This window comes from Telopea speciosissima, chromosome 10, assembly GCF_018873765.1.
Source record: "Telopea speciosissima isolate NSW1024214 ecotype Mountain lineage chromosome 10, Tspe_v1, whole genome shotgun sequence".
NCBI lineage: Eukaryota > Viridiplantae > Streptophyta > Magnoliopsida > Proteales > Proteaceae > Telopea > Telopea speciosissima.
In genome coordinates, this window is record NC_057925.1 from 54,039,941 (window position 1) to 54,057,979 (window position 18,039).

General features: G+C 39.3%; 1 protein-coding gene across 1 annotated transcript; it reads left to right on the plus strand.

Moving 5' to 3' along the window:
- The first annotated feature begins 2,616 nt into the window (after window positions 1–2,616).
- Window positions 2,617–14,308, plus strand: LOC122642824 (light-inducible protein CPRF2-like). The gene is made up of 6 exons (XM_043836428.1): window positions 2,617–3,091; window positions 4,637–4,733; window positions 11,804–12,014; window positions 12,260–12,335; window positions 12,423–12,548; window positions 13,765–14,308. Exons 1-6 carry the CDS (start codon window positions 2,639–2,641, stop codon window positions 14,203–14,205), a joined length of 1,404 nt encoding a protein of 467 aa, XP_043692363.1. The 5' UTR covers window positions 2,617–2,638; the 3' UTR covers window positions 14,206–14,308.
- The last annotated feature ends 3,731 nt before the right edge of the window (window positions 14,309–18,039 follow it).

Sequence of the window (18,039 nt, forward strand, 5' to 3'; positions counted from 1 at the left end):
GTGTCTAAAGGCAGAAAGTTAGCAGCCACTCGTTGTGAGGGTACTTCTCATAGTAAAGAGACAAAACAAAAAATCCCCATGCCTAGTGCCCAATAAAGGGATAGACGAAATTTTAGAAGCAATTGGATGGGCAAAGAGTGAATTTATTAAGGGCGCATTCTAATTCCTCTTTGTTAATAACTCGGGAAAAAGATCACTACTTGGTGGTGTTTCCTATGCCCTCTCACAAGGCACCGTGAGATGACTCCTCTGCCCTCTAGATAGATACCCAAACATGCTCATCCATTGGCCCAGATGCTTGTGTAGAGACCATGCGACCAAATAAAGATCTTTTGCCCTAATAACTATGACACCTTTTGAACAAACCCAGGGTGGTCAGACGGTCAGATCCTTTAGGATCAATGTAGACACTAGGCCATTTTGGCAACCAAGGATCTTGCCAAATATCTACGGAATCTCCTAAGCCAACTTTCCAACAAATCAACCTCTTTAGATTGAAAATTGTAAAAATAATATTGTTCCAAATCCAAGATCTTTTTTTTGACTAAAATTTTGTAGCTAGTATAATCCCCACAAAAAAATATCTTACTTTTAAACCCCAATTCCATAATGAAGTAGAGGTAGTAATTAACCTCCAACTTAGCCTTAGCAACAATGCTTCATTATGTATAGAATTTAATCTAAAGCCTAATCCACCCAGAGACTTTGGTTTCAAGAGACTAACTTACTTTGCACTAATTACCAAAAAAATAAAAAATTTACTTTGCACTAAATCAATAACTTTAATAACGACTTACTTTTAGACTTACTTGACACCAGGGGACTCCTAAGTAAAGAGAAGTCAACGACATCTCTTTCATACCAAGATGAGTGCAAATTTGCTACCTTATAGTCTAAGGGTTATTTTTGCTAAAAAGTATTTTGCTCTTCTCTCAATTGACCTTTTGTCCTACAATTTATTGAAATAAGGCATGAACTGCTTGAATCAACTGTAAATCTGTGGAGAATGGATCCTCTGTCGTACTGTAAGGTGTGTGGTGCACATCCTGCGATATAGCAGAGACCATGTGTTGCATATCCTATGGCACAACAGAGACCATGTGTGCCATGTATGCTCCACTGGCACACATGGCCTCTAATGTACCGCATGATGTGCACCACACACTCTACAGTACGACAGGGGTTTTTTTATTCATATTTGTGAGCTTTGCATGATAAAAGAGAAAAATGTCATGCGCCAAAAAAAAGTAAATCTGAAATTTCAAGGAAAAATCTTGACACTTTAATTCCCTTAAATCAATTTGGATCCATACATGATAGAAGTAGTGTGGACAATCCCTCAATGGCCAAAATAAAATAGTAGGTGCTTAAGGGACAACCTTGTCTGAAACCTTTAGAAAGCTTGAAAAAAATTAAAACTAGTACCTTTAAGTTTAATAGAATACGTTATTGAGAAACCCTGATATGGTTACATCATTATTTAAAAAAACCAAAAAAATGGAAAAGAATCCTAATGTTACCCATCATATTTACTTTTATAAAGTATCATATAGTGAATTATTTGATGTGCACAAGAAAGAATCATTACATTATTACTGAAAAAAAAAATAAAAATCATAAGATCCATCGCAAGGCCGCGATGGAAAATGAATCAAATGTTCAATCATATGGTCCCATATTCCCATTAAAAGTTCTTCCCTTTTTTTTTAGGGTGAAGGAAAATTTTTATTTAAAAAATAAAAAATAATTCTATATAAGAGTGTAGCTCTTATGCCTAAACACATGATAGGACAAAATAATCGCCCCATCTCTTGTGAATGGTTGAAATTCTGTCCTTAGTGATGTTTTCTTGTGCGCTTCCACCAACCTCGCATTAACAGAGGGGCCATGCTCTTGATAGAAAGCTCTTCCCATAAATAAAACAAAATGAGGTTCCCAAGGCAGCGAAAAGATTCAAAGACCCAAATTATCAAACTATATTGCATTAAAGTAGGAAATATGAGAGAGAATAAAAAGGTTGGGCTAATATCAGGAGTTGTGGGCATTATGGTGTTGGATTTTTCGGTCCATATTGGGTCCTCTCATTTGGCACGTATGTGCATGCGCTTAATCTAAGCTGTGTCTACAACATTTTATTTAGGGAAGTGGCTGTGACCCATCTATTAGCCTGAATGATCCAATCAATGGCATGTGAAATCGGGTCAATTTTCATTCATTGATTTTGAATATTGTATATCCATACCTTGTGCTTATCATGTTATCTATCTGTTTTATATATTCCGTTTTCGTTGGTTTAGCGTTGGATGCGCATGAATGAATATCCTTCTTTCTACCCAATTAAAAAAAAAAAAGTTAGACTAATTATTCCTCGGACCGGAGAAGGGACAGGCCAAAAACAGCCACCGGTCCCATCCAAAAGCAGCTTAGCAGCCCCTTCCCTTTGGGATTTTGTGAAAAAAGTCGTCTCTCCCGGCCTAATTTACTTATCTATTATTCTATTCCAATGAAAATAAAAGCAAGAACCAAACAAGCGATTGCGTAGAGAAGAACGTTTTATCAGAAAAAGGGTTTGCTACTTTGCTTGTGTGATTCCGTGTGCGTCTGTGTCTGAGAGAAAGTGAAAAGAGAGAGAGAGAATATGGAGAGAGTGTTCTCAGTTGAGGAGATTTCTGACCCGTTTTGGCCAACGCCGACAGCACCGCCATCTCACCCAACCACGCGAACAGATGACGAACACAACAAAATGAATCGCAGCTATTCCGAATGGGCTTTTCAGAGATTCCTTCAGGAAGCGTCAGCATCAGAGAATTCTCCATCTCCGGCATCATCATCCGCCGCCACCACCACCACATCTCCATCTGCTGTAATTCCCTCCAGCTCTGTTTCTCTCCCTTCGTCTTCAACCAAGAGAGCTAGCGATGCCGGACGTGAACTTGATGACGATGTTATCGAGATCAAGGACCCTCCTCCTGTTCCTCTACCTCAGCTTTCAAATCCTTATCCGCCTAACGTTCCCATTGATTCCGAGGAGTACCAAAATTTTCTCAAGAATCGTCTCAAGCTTACCTGTGCTGCTGTTGCCTTGACTCGGGTATCTGTTCTTCTTCTTTTTTTTTTTTTTTATACCTTTCTTTGATTTGTGTTTTTCTTTTCCCCAATTGGTTGATTTGGGTCTTTTCTTATGTTTGCGATGGGATCAGTTTTCCTATTTCTTCGACTGGGTTTTCCTTAAATTTCCCTTATGATCTATGTCGATATCAAGTTTGGATTTGCTGCGTGCAATGTAATTGCTGGTTCCACCACCGTGATTCCTGTCTCCTTGTTCTTTACGACGTTTTTATTTGTTCGGATTTTGTTAGAAATTTTTTTTTCGCGATATTAATTTTAATGTTTTTTGTTTTGTTGGGGATCTTTCGCATGTCTTATGGGATATATCACTCATGTTCGTTGATGCATGGTAGGCTCGGTATTGAGAAGTCTATGAATTCGTACCTTTCGAGTTCGATTCAATTGGCTCTTTGAAATATTTGCCTTTTTTAAGACTGTAGCTCCACTGCTTTCTGTAGTTAGGGAATTCGCACAACTGCATAGTAAGCTTAAAATTTTATTGACGTGGGCATCGGTACATCAGGAACACGACATCAGCAGATCATGAACGATGAAAGTGTAACTCATGTTACTTTTGTTGGCTTACCTTATTCCTGTATGACTGAAGTGTATGCAGTCCTAGTGGGTATTGAAGAATGAGGGAGTTGCAAGGAAAAACTGTACCACAAACGTTTAGTTCTGTCGGGTAAACTATTTTGTTTGTATCTCTACCTGAAACTTATGGAGCCTTTGGTAATGATTGCTTGAAGCAAGAAAATTGGAGGCAGTTTGTCCAGTGCAAGGAAAGAATGTTTTGACAATAATGTTACTTGACATAACTGAACTGATAGATTCTCTATCTCCATCTATCCCTGAAAATGTATAGAGTAGTTTTGATTCTTTGGAATAGAAAGTTGGATTGCCTTCTTGTAAATGTTGTGTTAAGTCTCAAAGGTATGTGAAATGGAAAAGTGCGTCATTAAATGCTTTTGAGACTTCTTTTATGAGCTGCATTGTGCCTATCATGTTACTGTTATTTTAATGCACTACTACCAGCTGGTTGTTGGTGATTGTTGTAATCCTATACCGCTTGTGGTATTGGTTGTTTTAGTTTGAATCTATGACTAGAAAATAGAGTAATCAGGTACATTCTATCATGTAATTCAGTTTGGTCAACCACTTGTAAGTTGTAACTCTTGCCAGCAATCTTCAGTCCTACATTGTCTTTCTCCCCTCTAGCTTTACATTGTCCAAATCAAATTTGTTGCGACTTATCCATGTGATTTGTCTTGAATGTTATAATTAGTGCCATAAGTTTTCGATAACCGGCTATTGTACTTTTACCATAAAATGCTAAATATTGCTACACTTGACGATTTTCATTAGCCTGCTCTGTATATTACCAACAATTCATTTATATGCATGCTCATGCATTTAGATGTTGTCTTGTTTTCATTTTGGGAAATGGGTTGCAGTTGGAGTTTAATTCTATCCTGCATTCATGCTATATACGTTTGGATGCCTCATATGTTTTACTCATTTTTGTCAGGCATCTTCTGTGAAACCCCATGATTCTACTCACTCAGCTGACGGTGGATCACAGGCTTCAAATACGTCACAATTGGGATCTCAGGCTCTTGGTAAAGGTGTGCAACTCCATTTCTTTACTTTCCCTTCCAGCCTTAACTGTGGAGTGCCAGCATGTCCTTTTATTTTTGAGCCTTTATGTATTCTATTTGCAACTAAGTTGCTCATAAAGGTTTCCAGAAGAGATTATTTATTTATTTGGAAAAGGAAGTACACACTGGCAGTGTGTACTTCCTTCGCACAGTCTTTAAAACAACAAACTCAGCCTTATCCCAACTTAATGGTGTCAGCTACATGGATCCAAACAAAACAAAGTAGGGAAAACTGAGGTCTAAACCAAAAAAAAAAGGGGGGGCTGTAGAGATAGGGGAAAGAGGGATGGGAAATGAGATGAGAAATGAAAAATGGCAAATGACAAATGAAAGATGAAAAATAAAAATAAAAAAGAACGATGAAAGACGAAAGTAAGAGGAAAGAGGCACAGCCCAGCACAATCTCTCTCCTCATTAAATATACTGTTTCGTCACTTGGCTTGGCATGTAAGATGCCAATATAAGCGGGCAACGTGTAGATCCCTCTCCCTTATTTATTTTCAATAGAAGAGAGGTAAAAGTTTTGCTTCACCCATGGTGAAGGGTTCACCAACAAACCTACAGTCATCATTACTCCCCGCCCTATATGTTGGAGGTTGAAAATGCCCACAGCCAAAAGTCTACAGTCATCGTTACTCCCCGCCCCATATGTTTGAGATCGAAAATTCCCTTCACTGTTCCCCTATGCCCATTGAAGCGCAATGATGGCCATCGGTGAAGGAGGAAGTAAGGGAAACTTTTGCCTTTCTAAGGGAAGGTTTTCTAGTAGAGATATAACACAAGAAAGAAGTTGCACCTATGGAAATATTAAGATCTTTTTCCTCTAAACATGATCTTATGCTTAAATGTTTTCCCCTTGATGCTACATTAAATATGCTCCATAACAGAGATTAGATTAATGCCCTTAATAAAACTTATTTAGAGGCACTTTATGCTTCATTGCTGATGAAATAGGCAGTGGTTAATTGAGGCAATTTACTCAATAGGTGGTTTAGAACATTTTGTTTTAAACAATAACAGAATTTTTTCAGTGATTTCTTACATTTTCTTATGATTTTCAATAAGTTGTCCAGTGCCCCTTTATCTGAAGCCTTGTGTACTGATATTTTATTCCCGGACAAAATTATAGACAGGAATAAATTTTTTAATGGTCGATAGGCTGGCACCAAATATACTCCCAACTCCCAAGTACTCATCACATGTAAGAGTTTGTGAGCTGATTTTAACTATTACAAGGATTCCAAGGTAATGCTTGGGGAACAGTTGTTTGTGAATGTTATTTGATTCTGTGATGTTCAGGTAGTGTGCCCTCAAATATGCAATTTTTTTTTTGATTCTGTGATGTTCAGGTAGCATGGTGCGTGCCCTCAAATATGCAAATTTTTATCGTACTTTTGTACTTCGAATCTCAATAAGAGGTCATGGAACTTGCAATTGATTAGATCATGAGGATCAACACCAATACACTTAATGCAGATCAGAAGAAGGATCTGCTGGTGGTGGGAAGAGAAAGAACCTGAGGAGAGAGGAGAGATCACATGATGGAAAGAGAGAGGAGAGGGAAGGGAAAGTGTGCGGAGAGAAAGACAATCGCAAACCAGGAGGGGGGGAAGAAGATAGAGGCAACAACCTCAATTCCCAAAACAAACTAACTATTTTCCATTCAATTAAATTGTGAGTGAGGTCTAGCCTCTTACATATTTATAAATCTGAAAAAAAAGAAAAGAAAACAGAATTCTAATCGATCCTAAGTCTTCAATCGTTGACTGCTTTAGGAAATTTCCTACTTGATTTAAACTAGTAACTAACAAAAGAAATAACTTAACTGATTAGGAAACTTCTTTCCATAAGCAGTGTGTTTGGAAGTATCCTATTCTAACCAAAAAACCTAAACGACTAAAGTAAAAACTACAACAACAGCATAACTTTATCCCCACTACATGGATCCTTACTCTCCAATCGGTTCTTTTTGAAGTCATACAGGGTATGAGACCTGAGCTATGCATGTCTTTCCTCACCACTTCACTAAAAGTTAATTTAGGCCTGCCCCTGGCTCTTTTAGTTCCTTTGATTTGAATCAAATCACTCCTCCAAACTGGAGCATTCCAAGGCCTCCGTTGAACATGGCCATGCCATCTCAAGTGACTCTCTCGTAGCTTATCATGGTCATTTCCTTACTTTATCCTTCCTAGTTTTGCCTCACATCCATCTCAACATCATAAACGACTAAGTACCAACTCTAAAAAAGAATCCAAATAAATAAGGAATCTCCCTCTTGCATGGGCTGAGATGTAGAGTCCTTAACTAAAAATAAACTAGTAAGTTGCCCACGACTTGTGTAGTGATAAGGTTCCTGAAATTGAGGAACTCAAATAACCGCAAACTGTAATACCTCTTCAAATGGGTCCGGTAAATCCTAGTTTTAAGGAAACCATAAATTTTTAAACGCAAGGCTGGTCACGCGCTATTGTTCACATGAACAGTGAACTGGTTCTATAGTAAACCAACTCAAACAAAAATGTTTCAGATCTGGACCAAACCAGCCTAAACCGCAAGGATCGATTTTTTTTCTAAGAGAGTACTGCATCATAACTGCATCAATTCCCTTCTATTAAAAAAAAATCCTCAAGTTTTATAGAAGGGTAGGAATAAGAACACTTTAATAGGTGCTTGCAGCTTGAACAAAATCCAAAATATGAAGCTTTGATGTTGCATCTGTGTCTTGAAACTTGTAGGGAAGAATGAACTCATGATGTGGAACGGCTTTCACTTCACTAGCATACTTCGTTACTTGAACCAAATGCTTGCTTTGGACCGACCCTATACTGTAGGCAATGAAGCTTCAATCTGCAACATTTCTTCCTTGTCGGCTTTGGAATTTCTGCAATTTCTTCCTCCTTCAAATCCTCTTTGTGGTTGCATTGTGGGTGTCGCTTCAATCGGCTTTAAAGAGCTATCATGTTGCAACCCTTTCACGACTATAGTGTGTTGTAGATGAGAGGGCTTTAACGTACATATATTTGCTTCAGGATGAAGAACATCTTGCCTAGCTTCAATCCATGACTGATCCACTAAAATGGCATGTTTATAAGAAGGAAATATGTGACATTGTGCCTCATTGAAATAAGAGCAAATAGGAACTCAACAAGAATATCATCATCTGAATTAATAATGATTTTATCGGTTGTACAAAATATCTACCACTGATTTGGAAACTAGACTTTCATGAAGCCCTTCAAGTATATAAATAGGGAATAAGTCTTTCCATTGGTCAAACAAGCTCTCGTTTGGAAAGAAAAGGTGTCCATGGTCAGGTTAGGCTCTGATACTAATTCATGAAGATCAAAAGAAGAATCTGCTGCTGGTAGGAAGCGAAATAAATTGAGGAGAGAGGAGAGATCACAAGATGGAAAGAGAGAGGGGCGAGAGGAGAGGGAAGGGAGATCTTGGGAAGAGAGAGAATCACAAACGTGGGGGGGGAGGAGGGTGAGAGAAGATAGAGGCAACAACCTCGATTCCCAAAACTAACTAACTATTTTCCATTCAATCAATGTGGGTGAGGTCTAGCTTGTTACATTTTTTTTTTTGGGATGAATGAAAAATATATTAAAAGAAGCACAAAGAACCTTCCCCCCCCCCCCAAAAAAAAAAAAAAAGAAGAAAAAAAGAAAAAAAAAAGAGAGGAAAAGAACAAGAAAGAATACAAGGAGAAAGCTCCACAACAAAACTACCGACTAACCTACAACCAGATCAAACTGAAGGGAGACCACTCAAAGAGGAACAAAATGATAGAATCATACCCAAACAACCAATCACCTACATATAAAGTTGACCTTCTTCCCATTAGGATTATAGGGAGGAAGGGGAGGAATCACCCAGCTCCTACTTAAATTCTTAGAATCTAAGGAAGGACTCTCCCAATCTAGCTCCAAGATGATTTCAATATTTCCGCCTCTCTCTCTCCAGAGGGTTCAGCCGAACATAGAGCGCAATCACTCATTAGTCTCTCTCACGTTACTTAAGACTTGGTTACTGACCATTGGTCACTGACCATTGCAAGAAAGAGGCAATGTCACTCTAACAAAACCCTTCACCACGAACGCTGTTTACCAAGCAAAAACCCTTCACCGCGGAACGATTAGCTCCACGAGCAACAGACCCAAGAGATAATCTTGCCACCTCATTGTAGACTTCCAAGTTCCAAGACCACTTGAATGTCTCCACCTTTAGTGCAAGGTAAGGGCGTAGAAGAGGGAACAATAGACTTCTTTTCTTTTCTATTACGCTTCTTATTTTTCTTTTTTTCATGATCCTTAGAAATCTTTGAATGAGACTTTCCACGACTCTCCCATTGAGAAGAGTTCTGGAGCACCTGTTGGGAGAGAGGAGAAGAGGGTAAAATCTGACCATTAACTATTGGTTCTCCAGTAGGGACCGCTTTAGAGATACAGTCATCTGACATCAACGCCAAGGTGAAGAAGCTATTCGGTTCAGAAAAGGGCTGCACGACAAGGCCTTGAATTTCATCAGAAACGGAACGTACACCAAAGAGGGAAGATTCACTTTCTCTGGTCATATCACCAAAGACAAGGTTCACTTTGTCATGGCCAGACTGCATGCTACCCATGCTGCCCATCTGACAACTGGTACCTACAGCTCCTAGGCAAGGTTCACTTTGTTTGGTCATATCGTGGCTAGACTGCATGCTGCCTATCTGAGAACTGGTACCTACAGTTCCTAGGGAATCACCGACTATGCCAGAGCACTCCAACAACTGCAAGGAAGGAGGGGGAGCATCGGCCGAAGGGGAGGTCTGGCCAAGGTGGAGGATCTCTGGCACTCTTTCAACCTCCACTACAGCATCTGAAGGAGTAAGAATCGAACCAGGCCTCGAGCGCAAATCATTTCTCCGTTCTTTAGCTTTCCAGTGACCTTGGTTAGAAGATTGGGGAGCAACCTTGGCGCAAGAGACAGTAGTGTGCGCAAAAACCCTGCCCAAATTGCAAACAGGTGGTTTCTATTCGTAACGGACCTCTTGCGAGAATGAAAAATCATCATTGTCTTCAACTAAGATCGTCTTCGGAAGGTCATCCTCGGCAGAAATTTCAATACTCAGGCGGGCAAAGGCTAGATGGTCTTGAAGCTTAGTTCTCCTATCCGATCACAAAGCCCTCCCAATCACCGAACCAATGATGCTCAAGCCAGTTGCACCCCACAAATGAAAGGGAAGACCTGGCAGAGAAACCCAAATGGGGAGGGAGGATATATCAATATGCTTCAACTGAATATTTTTCTCCCATTGCCGAAGGATAATAGGTTTCCTAGCCACAAACCAAAGACCTTCCTCCAGCACCCTGGCCATATCTGAATCATCATAGAATTTGAAAATGAACGTCCCATTTTCAAGAACAAATATATCCACAGCTCCTTTGGTCTTCCAAAGGTCTCTTAAGGGTATCTTTCACTAAATGAAACAGAGGTCTTTTGCCAATGAAATGACCCACGAGAGTGCAACGCCATTTGCAAATTTCATCTTTCAACTCTGATGAGTTCAGTTTAGCTGCACGAGCTGGAGAAACAAAATGCAGAGAATGCCCCTCATTCCCAGCATTGGTCAAGTTTCAAATGAGGAGTTCCAGGTAGCAGTCGCTTGTAGAGGGGGGGGGGGGGGAACCAGAAGGAGAAGAAGAGCTCAAGGAAGGCCTCTCCAAATCATTAGAAGAGTGCACCAAAGTTTCAGGGACCAGATTTGTGATGACCTGCGTCTCAGAAGAAGCAAGAGGGAGAGATCTACGGAACTCCCCATCCTCTAGGGGGTAGAGACACGGGAAGGAGAAGTCAATATCAGGGAGAGCATGGGAAGTCATCCACCCCCATCGCCTGTTACATATATATAAAACCAAAAACAATAAAAGAAATAAAATAGAATTATAATTGATCCTAAGCTCTCCAATTGTTGACTGCTTTAAGAGAGTTCCTACTTGACTTAAACAAGTGACTAATAAAAGAAATGACTTAACAGATTAGAAAACTTCCTTCCATATGCATGTTGTGTTAAGAAGTATCCTATTCTAACCAAAAAAACCTAAACAACTAAACTGACTGACTCTGAAAAGGAAACCAAATAAATGAGGAAATCTCCCTCTTGTGTGGGCTGAGATAGAGACTCCTTAACTAAAAAGATACTGTTATAACTAATGAAACTAAATACTTATCAGATTTCCCAACCTGTCCAACGAACTAAGCAATATAAAATGAGGAAATAAGTTGCCCACGACTTGTGTTGTGATAAGGTTCCTGAGATTCAGGAACTCAAATAACTGCAAGCTGTAATACCTCTTCAAATGGTTCCCACAAATCTTGGTTTTAAGGAAACTTGAAAATTCCACACACAAGGCTGGTCGCGTGTTACTGTTCACGTGAACAGTATCTGGTTTTATAGTCAACCAATTCAAACTGAAAAGGTTAAGATCTGGACCAACCCAACCTAAACCACGAATTGATTTATTTTTTCCTCTCTTTTCTAAGAGAATACTGCATCATAACTGCATCAATACTTTACAAAATATTTAGGAGTGAAGGCGGGCCTTGGTGCAACGGTAAGGTTGCTCCATTGTGACCAAGTGGTCACGGGTTCAAATCTGAAAGACTCTGTGAAAGCAGGGGTAAGGCTGCGTACATTATGACCCTCCCCAGACCCCGGAGTGGGGGTAGCCTTGTGCACTGGGTACGCCCTTTATGCGGGGAAGTACATTACTGCCTGCCATACTGCAAGATAATTTCTGTCAGTCTTGTTTCAACTGAAACAACTATTGATTAGCGAAAAAGCTAAACTCAGAATAATTGTGCACGTCACTTTTTTTTTAGTTAGGACTAATTGTTCCTTAGTTACATATACTTTGTCCAAGCTGAGAGCCTCCCATGTCTTTGTTTCATATTGTAGCTTCAATCTTTACATAATGACAATTTTTATGAGCTTTCCACCAATTTTTTTCTCTCTCGTACCATTTGTTTATTACCTTGCTTTTATTCATCAGGACCGGGATGCGGTTCCTCTGGGGGACATGATAAGGTTGTTGGGGGTCCAGTTGGAATTCCAGAATTGCCTGCTATGCAGAAAAAAATGGTGGTTCAGGCTAAGCCAACAACCAGTGGGTCTTCAAGAGAGCAGTCAGATGATGATGATCTTGAAGGAGACACAGAAAATACTGACAGTATGGATCCTTCTGATGCAAAACGCGTAAGGAGGTAACTGTAGCTTTTGCTGTTATTGTTCTAATCTTTTCGTTTGATTTAGGAGTTGGTGCCTAAAGCTGTGTCCTTGGTACTGGTTATCTTGCAGTGAATATGTCACATGGCATCCTTTGTTTGTTCCATATAAGCTTTATTAAAAGTCCCTTCTCTAATTATAGCATGGAAGAATCTATCCATGGTTCTAGTTTTGGTTGTTTGCAATTTACATCCTTTTTTCTTATTCCTCTACTGTTACTCAGGATGCTGTCAAACAGAGAGTCAGCCAGACGTTCAAGGAGGAGGAAACAAGCACATTTGAGTGAGCTGGAGACACAGGTTTGGCACCATATATTTGTTGCATCTCTATTGTTCGTCTCTAGTGATTTCATATGTCTGAAGAATTTCCTCTGCTTGTCATCTTAGGTTTCACAATTGAAAGTTGAAAACTCTTCATTATTGAAGCGTCTTGCTGACATAAATCATAAGTTCAATCAAGCCGCTGTTGACAATAGAATTCTTTTAGCAGATGTTGAAACAATGAGGGCAAAGGTAAGCCATCATCACCTCTGCGTATGTTGGTCAAATTTCTTACTGGCTACTCATACTTCTGTCATGGTTGCTGCCTGCTGGACTTTTATGTTATTATTTTATGATCTTGCAAACAAACCTTTATTAAGCATTATGCGTGTAGTGGTTTCTCAGGCATACTGTGATCTAAGATTATGTGGGTTAATGTAAGATTGACAATAAATAAAAACTAATTACCTTTGATTTCCTGAGAGGAGGCTTTTCACGTTTGCCCCCCTTTCTTCTCAAACACATGCATGAGCATGCACGTGCGTACATGCAGACACACACACACACAAAAGAAGCTTTGAGATGAATCCATGGCTGTTCTACTCTTTCATACTTCGGTTATTGTATGTCCTAGTTGTTTTACATATACATGCATATATATATATATATATATATATATATATTCTTCATTCAAGGATTTGGTTTCTTTTGGCCTTTGTTGACAAAAGGTTATGAAGTATTTTTTTCTGATTCAAAATGGGGGAGCACAAGTCTCAATAGCCAAATATTGGTGATAATGGCATTCTAGCTTGATAATACAGGAGGTTTGGGTTTGACAATCCTGAATTTTATATTGTCAAATCTCTCTCTCTCTCCCCCACCCCCTTGATGTTTTATTATATTTAACGCAGTTAGCCTTATAAGCGTGGTTTCTTTGTGCAAGTGCAAATGAATTACATAGAATATATGACGTTTTTTTTTTGGGGTAAAATATGACTTGTTCATATAAAGGAAAAGAAAAACAGAGATGGAAAGGAAATAAATTGCAGTGATGAAAAGCTATGATCTTACAAGAATTAAATGGTTGTTTTAAGCCTCGCACCACAAATTTGTTATTTGAATTACTAATGCTTTGATGAGAGCATATCCACCCCACAAGAAAGGGTGGGAGGTGTGGGGGAGGAAAAAAAGATTCTGATGAGAACATTATTTTGAATAAAATTGAAGTTCATTGGCCCCATCTTTTCATGGGGTGAGGCATATGTTTTGTGTGCCTCTGAGTCATGATCTTTTAGGGGCAAATTTGAATGTCTGCCTTAAGTTTTAAGACTCACATGCCTGCTTAGAAACCGGTTACTGTTGAATTTATAGTATGCTTTCTTGGTTCTTCCAATTGTCATATAACCACTGCATCAAAATTTCAGATGATATGTGAGGCTGATGCTCTTATGGTTGTTATTACTTCCAGGTGAAGGCAGCAGAGGAAACCGTTAAGAGAGTAACAGGGTTGAATCCACTATTCCCATCATTGTCTGAGATATCAACGATGGGCATGCCATTTTCAGGCAGCCCATCTGATACGTCTGGAGATGCTGCTGTCCCAGTGCAAGATGACCCCAAGCAGCGGTTTTATCAGTCTGCTCCTCGTAATGGTGCTATTGTCACTAATCCTCCTGATGGAAGAGTGCTCAATGGCTTGCCTGACATTCCTACTGCTCCAGTTACTCCTGTTGATGAGATGCAGAACGTAAGTGGGGGCACAAAGATCGGAACAGCTTCCATGCAGCGGGTAGCCAGCTTAGAACATCTTCAGAAACGTATCCATGGTGGGCCTGTGCAATGGGTTGCAGGGTGGGAACCAGAAACCCCCCAAGTAGTGGACAACAGTAACAAGCGTAACTGCTTGTGAAGGATCAGAGGCCAAAGGATGTATTGCAGTATATAATTAATGGCTCATGTATTCAACTCCTATTCTTTTCTGTTTCAATTGCAGGTTGACTGTATGCTATCCCTTTGTTAAAATAACTCTCTCTCTCTCTCTCTCTCTCTAAGTATTGGGAGGCAGTGCTTCCCATGGCAATGGGTATAGGGAATGTCAAGGCTGATAGGAATCGTACGGTTGCTTGAACTGTATGCCCAAGAAGGATATGATAGCTTGGACAACTATGATTTCAGGCTTGCAATGCAGGAGATGGAACTGCTGCTCTTGCTAATTTCTCATTAATGTGTGAAGGGACGAGGCCAAATGGGATCACATATGTTGGGGTCTTTACTCTGTAGTACTTTTGCCACTCGGGCCTTATTGACTAGTGTCATTCTATTTCAATGAGATGAGGTATTTATACAAGATGGAACCCGAGATTGAGCACCATGGTTGCATGGTTGATCTCCTTGGTTGCTCTCGGCTTAGAAGGTATGGCCATTGAACCAAATGCTGTCATTTGGGCTTCTCTATTATGTTCCTGCAGAGTTTATAATGAAGTGGAACTCAGCTGAGAATGGCACAAAGCACCACCTTGGAAAGATAGCCACTTTGCCATCAAAATGGTTGCCAAAATTTGGGACAGAAATTGTTGTTAGGGATTGGAATCGAATGTTCATGTGTTGATTTTTGGTGAAGTAATTTGACTGAGTTGATGACCTTTTGGTCCTCCAATTAGGTGCAATATCAATATCACAAAGCTGGAAAATTTTGGGAATTCATGTAGTTTGGATGGCCCCTTGAGTCTATCATCGTTTTGGTAAAAGGAGATTTGCCCAGGAGGAAAGAGTGCCAATGAGTACACGTTGTCTTTCCAAGGTTTGCCTCCCTATCATGAAAGGTTACTACTGAGGGATAGGCACACCGTCTGCATGTGGTAAGCTAGTGGGTGGTACCAATGGGGGCATGGGATGTGGCATCATATAGAAGGGGCAAGGATGATGGCTTACGGTGCTTGGGTAGTGTGCCAGCCTTTTCCCTTATCTAAAACACAAGTTTCAAAATAAAACTTGGGCAAGAGATTGTTGTTTGGTCATGTAGTTTCTGCACCAGTGCGGGGGCCAATGAGAGTGCATGCAGGGGCATCAATGTAGATGTGATTTTTTATTTAATAGGGGTAGGGCTATAAGTTCACATGCTCTTGTGTCTAGGTGCAACAGCCAGGAGACTAGGTAGTGTTCTTTTCCCATAAAACTTTTACTACTTTTTTTGTTTGTCCTTTTCTTTTGTCTCTTATAGGGGTTTTTCTTTTGGGAACTTTAGTCCCACATTGCTTGGGGATGAATAGGAGGAGAGGGTGTTTTTCGTACATGTACCGTATTTTTTACATGGGCTTGAGCTTAATTATAAATGGTAAAATAGATGGGGACTTCGTTATAAACATGTCTTTACACAAAGACATGACCATCAAAAGGGAGATTCGGTATCTTGATTTTGAGATTGAAACCTTACCCTGTTGAAGTCCATATGGGTGTACCTCTTCAGAGGGGAATACCTTCTCAAAGGACCACCTTGAAAGGGTAACACTTCTATAAATAGAACAGGAAAGAAAACTTTCAACATTCAAATACTACCGAAGTCATTCTCTCTCCTTAAAACAAAAGTAAAGGGACTCCACCAAGGGATACAAGGAGCACTGTTACTGGGTTGCAAACCCTAGAAATGTGGACAGATTCTAAGGATTTAGTTTAGATGATTCCAAAGTCACCAACAAGTACTTGGTCAGGGAAGAGCTTTGTTTGATATTGACTTATCATAAAAAATCACGTAGAAGAAGACCCACAGGTTGTAAACTTCTTTTTCCGGAGAAGAAGCAATGATGATATATAGGGAATTAGCATCGAATAATTCTGTGTCAGCAACTCTGGTAATAAAGAGGATGCAAGCGTTATTTGGAGTGATTACCCCCCACGGCGAACACACAGTCTCGGATCCAGCTCCTTTCCAATACACATATGCGCCTCATGGTGTGCAACACACATTGTGCAGTTGGGGAGCCCCGATCCACATGTGAGCACACATCCCGATGTGTTGGCATATGGATCGGAGACTCCCCAACCGCATGATGTGCGCTGTACACCGTGCCGCGTGGGAGAAGAGCCCAATCCCACACTCTCAACATGTTATATATACAAAAGGGATTTTCTTATTGACACCCACTAAGGTGTCAAATAATTTGTAACCTTGCTTGTTCGTCCATTTAGTATAACTCACTTTTTTCTAGCGATGGTAAATACTGGCATTTCACATGTATTCAAAAAATGTGCACAACAATGAGAGCTTTCGATAATGACATAATGATAAGCCACTTTCAATTTATTTTTGAAAACACTTTTATATTCTTAATATAAATAACTTTTAGGAATAAGACAAGAGACAATTAAAAGAAAATGACAAGTTTTGAATACACCTATGGAGGTGTCATTTAGACAGTCCTATACATAAATGCTTTCTTCAGATGCATTCTTCCATTCCTTGTTGGTTTTATAAGGATTATTTATGGAAAAAGAACAAATCTTCTCTCGAAGACTTTACCTGCCATGTTCTATTTTAATTCATCTCCCTTTTGGCCAAAACTCTTCATTGGGGATAGGGATGTAAATGGATTGGATTCGGCTCGGATTTACTACTATCCGAATCCGAATCCATTTACCCAATGACATATATGTATTTGTAATCCGATTCGATATCCGATGGATTTTTAAAAACTAATATCATATTCGAATTCTGGAGTCTATCGGATATTATCCGATCCAATATACTATCCGATTAGTAAGCAAATCTGACCTATATAGATCATGGATTTCTGACTCCGAATACCAAAATGTCTTTATAAAAGTGTTTATAATAAGGGTATTATAGTAATATACCATACACTTTTACAAAAATATTAAACTAATTGTATTTTACAATCATATAGTAAATTAACCAGATATTATCCAGATCCAAAATGGAATATCCGAATCCGAATTCGATTATCTTTTGGACGGATTCGGATATTTTTCGGAAACCAAAATTCCGGATTCGGAAACCCCTAATCAGATTCGAACATGGAAGACACGGATTTTCGGCTATCCTAATATCCCTAATTGGGGAGATTTTTCTAGCTACTTTTTATTTTAAAGGAGAGGGTTTGCTACACGGACAATGTGCCATTTCATCATTCATGCCTTGGAAGAGGGGTATTATGAAAAACATTAAAAATATGAGGGCATATGAGACATTTTACAAGGGTGTGCTATAGTAATTTGAGTCTTATGAGGGGTGCCAAGTTGCCAACATGCAGTTTTAAAATTAAGCTGGCGTTGTGTAGATCTTTTACCCTTATTTTAATTCAATTTCCTTTTGCCCACAACTCTTCATTGCTTTCCAATTACTTCTATTTTAATTGGTTTGTCTTTTGGCCAAAACTCTTCATTGGAAAGATTTTTCTAGACACTTTTGGTGTGTTAAAGTAATCTTAATCTTATGAGGGGAGGAATTTTTATCCTCTCAAGTACAGTGCACCTATGTGGCACATCGAATAGTACACCACACAAGAAGAGTGATGGAATAAAACTCTCTCAAGTGTATGCAATTTTGAAATTAAGCTAGCATTAGTGCAAATCTTTTACCCTTATTTTAACTTACTTTCCTTTTATCCACAACTCTTCATTGCTTTCCAACTACTTTCTATTTTAATTCATTTACCTTTTGGCCCATTTCCTTGTTGGTTCCTTATTCCATTTTGTACCTATCTTTTTTTTATGTTTTGTTTTGGAA